The 5,000-nt window shown below is 43.2% G+C and overlaps 1 protein-coding gene across 1 annotated transcript in view; it reads right to left on the bottom strand.

Moving 5' to 3' along the window:
* Positions 1-5,000, bottom strand: part of LOC122265272 (neuroendocrine convertase 1) — a 19,669-nt gene that overhangs the window by 2,363 nt on the left and 12,306 nt on the right. Inside the window, exons 6-7 of the mRNA XM_086534429.1 lie at positions 2,697-2,797; positions 130-348 (exon numbers count right to left, since the gene is read on the bottom strand). Of these exons, the coding sequence (XP_086390555.1) occupies positions 130-348; positions 2,697-2,797 (320 nt within the window). The remainder of the gene's footprint in view (positions 1-129; positions 349-2,696; positions 2,798-5,000) is intronic.

Below are 5,000 nucleotides of genomic sequence, written 5' to 3'. Positions count from 1 at the left end.
AATGAACGATTATCCCATCAGAAAACAGCTATGCCGGAGTACCCCAATCCCCAAGACCCCAAACGGATGTCGCACTCAAAAGCCCCTCTGTGAGACACCCACGTCCTACCGCCCACCCTCCTTCCGTACCTGTTGGAGGGCGTGACGCGACAGGTGGTCTGCTGCGGCACGTTCGTCCAGTTGGCCACGACGCGCACGAGGCCATCGGCGCTAAGGAGACCGAAACCGAAGCGCGGATTGACCCGCAGACCGATCCCGTTGGTCATCCAGCCCCCGTTGTGACTCAGAGGCGCGTACTCGCTGCTCCACACCACCGCGTGCTGCGTGTCACGCCAGGTCAACGCGGGGCTGGAAGGGGTCAGAAGAGGTCATTTAGGGACTATGCCACTGCTGGAGGAAAAGTCAGAGGAAATCATTTGTGGAGTCTGCTATTGTTGGAAGGGAGGTCAGAGGTCAGAGGAAGTCATTCGGGGATTAAACTAATGCTCCTGGATTGAAGAGGAGGTCATAGGTTAGAGGAGGTTATTTGCGGTTCGGAAGAGGCCAATGGAACACAATTCAGCTCTTCTCTTGAGCTGGAAGGGAGGTTCGAGTTTCCAGGGATTCGGAGTGATCCTCCTGGGCTGGAGGGAAGTCATAGGTCAGAGGAAGTGCTTAAAAATTCCACTCTTGGTTTGAGGTCAAAGGTCAGATGAAGTTATTGAAGATCCCAAAGATTCTCCTGGGTTAGAGGGAGATCACAAGAAGTGCTTAAGAATTCCATTAATAATTACTCGAGAGTCTTTATTCACTATTATTATTTTAACGAACATTTTCAAGCCGAAATGCCAAGGATTCCTCTTGTGGAATAATTCGTTATCACTCATCACTTTTGCAAGCACTTGGAGGTCAAAGGCCAACGAAGGTCACTTGGGAGGTCAGCTCTGCAGGGATACAATTCATTGATGACTTTCAGGGGAGGGGATTCGCGAAGGATATGTATGGGGATATCTCTCTTTTAGGCTTTATCAGAGAGACACAGATAGAGATAGATAGATATAGAGAGAGAGAGAAAGAGAGAGAGAGAGAGGGAGGGAGAGAGAGAGAGAGAGGGAGAGAGAGAGAGAGAGAGAGAGAGAGAGAGAGAGAGAGAGAGAGAGAGAGAGAGAGAGAGAGAGAGAGAGAGAGAGTGAGAGACTTTTTTTTTGACGAGTTTATTGAGACAAGTGATTACGTACATCTCAAAATAGAGAGTGAGAGAGAGGGAGAGAGAGAGGGGGGGGGAGAGAGAGAGGAAGACAAACCGACAGAGACAGAGAAAAACAAACAGCAAAAACAAACTTCATACTTGCTCTCATACTTGACCCCGCATTTGATCCTCATGCTTGACCATCATGCTTAATCCTCTTCCTTTATATTTGTTCTTGACTCTCTACGTCATCCTCATATTTGACCTTAATACCCTTATACGTCCTACCCATATTTGACCTTCATTCTATAGCCCTGTACGTCACCCTCATACTTGACCCCTATACGTCACCCTCAGACTTGACCTCATACTTACTTATACTAAATTCCTATCCGTCACCCTCATGTTTGGCCCTAACACTAGAACCATATCTTAACCCTTCTTCTTGACTTACATATGTCATCCTCATACTTTACCTCTATACGTCAACCTCCAACTTGATCTCTATACGTCAACCTCCAATTTAACTTCTAAACGTCAACCTCCAACTTGACCTCTATACGTCATACTCCATCTTGACCTCTATACGTCAACCTCCAACTTCACCTCTATACGTCAACCTTCAACTTCACCTCTATACGACAACTTCCTTCTTGACCTCTATACGTCAACCTCCAACTTAATCTCTATACGTCAGCCTCCAACTTGACCCCTATACGTCAGCCTCCAACTTGACCTCTATACGTCAGCCTCCAACTTGACCTCTATAAGTCAACCTCCAACTTGACCTCTATACGTCAACCTCCAACTTGACCTTTATACGTCAACCTCCAACTTGACCTCAATACGTCATACTCCAACTTCACCTCTATACGTCATCCTCCAACTTGACCTCTTTACGTCAACCTCCAACTTGACCCCTATACGTCAACCTCCAACTTGACCTCTATCCGTCAACCTCCAACTTGACCCCTATACGTCAGCCTCCAACTTGACCTCTATACGTCAGCCTCCAACTTGACCTCTATAAGTCAACCTCCAACTTGACCTCTATACGTCAACCTCCAACTTGACCTTTATACGTCAACCTCCAACTTGACCTCAATACGTCTAACTCCAACTTGACCTCTATACGTCAACCTCCAACTTGACCTCTATACGTCAACCTCCAACTTGACCCCTATACGTCAACCTCCAACTTGACCTCTATACGCCAACCTCCAACTTGACCTCTATACGCCAACCTCCAACTTGACCTCTATACGTCAACCTCCAACTTGACCCCTATACGTCAACCTCCAACTTGACCTCTATCCGTCAACCTCCAACTTGACCCCTATACGTCAACCTCCAACTTGACCTCTATACGTCAGCCTCCAACTTGACCTCTATAAGTCAACCTCCAACTTGACCTCTATACGTCAACCTCCAACTTGACCTTTATACGTCAACCTCCAACTTGACCTCTATACGTCATACTCCAACTTGACCTCTATACGTCAACCTCCTACTTGACCGTCACACTTACTTGACCTCGAGAGCGAGCGCAAGGATTCCCGCAGCCAAAGGAGCGGCCGCCGACGTCCCCGAGAAGCGGTCTGTGCAGCCGCCGTGGAGGTCCGTCGTTGCCTGAGGGGGAGGAGGGGAGGAGGGAGGGAGGGGAGGGAAGGAGGAAGGGAGGGAGGGAGGGGAGGGAGGGAAGGAGGGGAGGGGAGGGATGGAGGGGAGGGAAGGAGGGAGGGAAGGAGGGAAGGAGGGAGGGAGGGAAGGATGGAGAGAAGAGGGGAGGGAAGAAGGGAAGAAGGGAGGGGAGAGGAAGGGAAGAATGGGAAAATAGAAACAATGGGATGAGGGGCAAGGGATGGGAGACGAGGGGAAGGAAGGAAGAAGGGAGGGGAAAGGAATGGGAGGCAAGGGGAGGATGGGAGGGAAGAAATAAGGGAGGGATGGAGGGGCAAGGGAAGGGAGGGAGGGACAGGGGAGAGAGGGACAAGGAAAAACACGTGGAGTAATAAGGGATGCAGGGAGAGGGAAGGGCAAGGATAAAGAAGGTAGAAGACAGGAAAGGAACAAAAAGAGGGTGAAAGAGAGAGAAAGAGGAAAGAATATCATCAATAATATTATATTCATTATAATTGCTGTTAATATCATGATCATCATTATCAATATCATAATCATTAATATCATCAACATTATCACCATTATATGAATACATGACGGTAAACACAACATAAAAAGCACAAAATATCAAGTAACAACGTTAAAACATAAAGGAAACGTTTACCAATAGGAAAAATAATAAAAAAGGTCTAAAATACGTAAAAGGAATCAAAGGGTAAAGATACAAGAATGAATAAAATATACAATCTTTGAAAAATTCACGTTTGGTCCATCGAAGAGAAATATAAAATATATTTGTCTCAGTCTTGAATTTTGTAATACTGCCCAACTGGACTATATGATTTGACAACTTGTTCCAGAACTTAATAATAAATGGAACAATGCATCTTGAATAATGCTAGCCGGCAGGATGGTACACAGGTGTCAGAGCGTACTCATAAATAATCAAATAATTTCTAGTAATTCTAACAAGGCAAAGGAATAAGAAAGAAGATAAAAGAGAAGATAAAAGAATCAGATCCTTATCACGGTGTTTGATGTCAATTAACGAGACTTACTTTGATATCATTTAAATTTTTATTAATTACTTTTTATGTAATTTACTGCAATTATGATAATATTAACATCCCTTACTTTAACATTACGTAACATATCGTATATAATTACCCTGATATCAATTTCATACTCTTTGCTTTAACGCTTTGATATTACTTACTTTGATATCACTTACTTTAGTATTGATATCATTACTCCAAAGTTACATTCTATTTTATGATTTTAATGTTACTCATAATCAGCATATCTGTATATCATGATTGTTATTTCAATTTTGGAAATCATTTTTGTTATTTCACAGATTTGGCCAAATCATATCACTTAATATTCTTATCATTTGCAAGATTGCTTTAAAGGAATACTATTATTCATGTTATAAATTTTCTAAATATTTGCCATACAGCAAACTAAAATGTCGTGTATTTTTTAAGCGTTTTCCATATTAAGTATTTTTTTCTTTCTTTCTTTAGCGCAATGGCACAAACATGGACGCATAGTAATTGGAGTGGAAATTCCTGAACGCATTGGCGCATACAACAACATGCAAATGAACCCAACATATGCGGCCTATTCCCATTCATGCATTCTCATTTCTTTTCTCCCACTGTTTTATTTTTGTTCTTTTTGTATTTACTTTCCGATGTTTTTCTTTGCCGGTTTGTCTGTTCTGTCTGTCTGCCTCTCTCTCACTTTCTTACTCTCTCTCACCTCTCTCTCTCTCTCTCTCTCTCTCTCTATCTATCTATCTATCTATCTATCTATCTATCTATCTATCTATCTATCTATCTATATATATATATATATATATATATATATATATATATATATATATATATATATATATATCTGTTTCTCTCTCTCTCTGTCTCTCTACCTGTCTCTCTCTCTCTCTCTCTCTCTCTCTCTCTCTCTCTCTCTCTCTCTCTCTATCTATCTATCTATCTATCTATCTATCTATCTATCTATCTATCTATCTATTTCTTTCTCTCTCTCTCTCTCTCTCTCTCTCTCTCTCTCTCTCTCTCTCTCTCTCTCTCTCTCTCTCTCTCTCTCTCTCTCTCTCTCTCTCTCTCTCTCTCTCTCTCTCCACCCTGCCCTCCCCTCCCCTCCGCTCCCTCAAACCCATCCCCTTGATACCACTTCTCCCTCTCTCCCT

This window comes from Penaeus japonicus, unplaced genomic scaffold (assembly GCF_977035675.1).
Source record: "Penaeus japonicus unplaced genomic scaffold, GWHDUDI00000001_assembly GWHDUDI00000041, whole genome shotgun sequence".
Classification (NCBI taxonomy): domain Eukaryota; kingdom Metazoa; phylum Arthropoda; class Malacostraca; order Decapoda; family Penaeidae; genus Penaeus; species Penaeus japonicus.
Note: the sequence above shows the minus strand (reverse complement) of the source record. Positions and strands in the feature narration are given on the sequence as shown.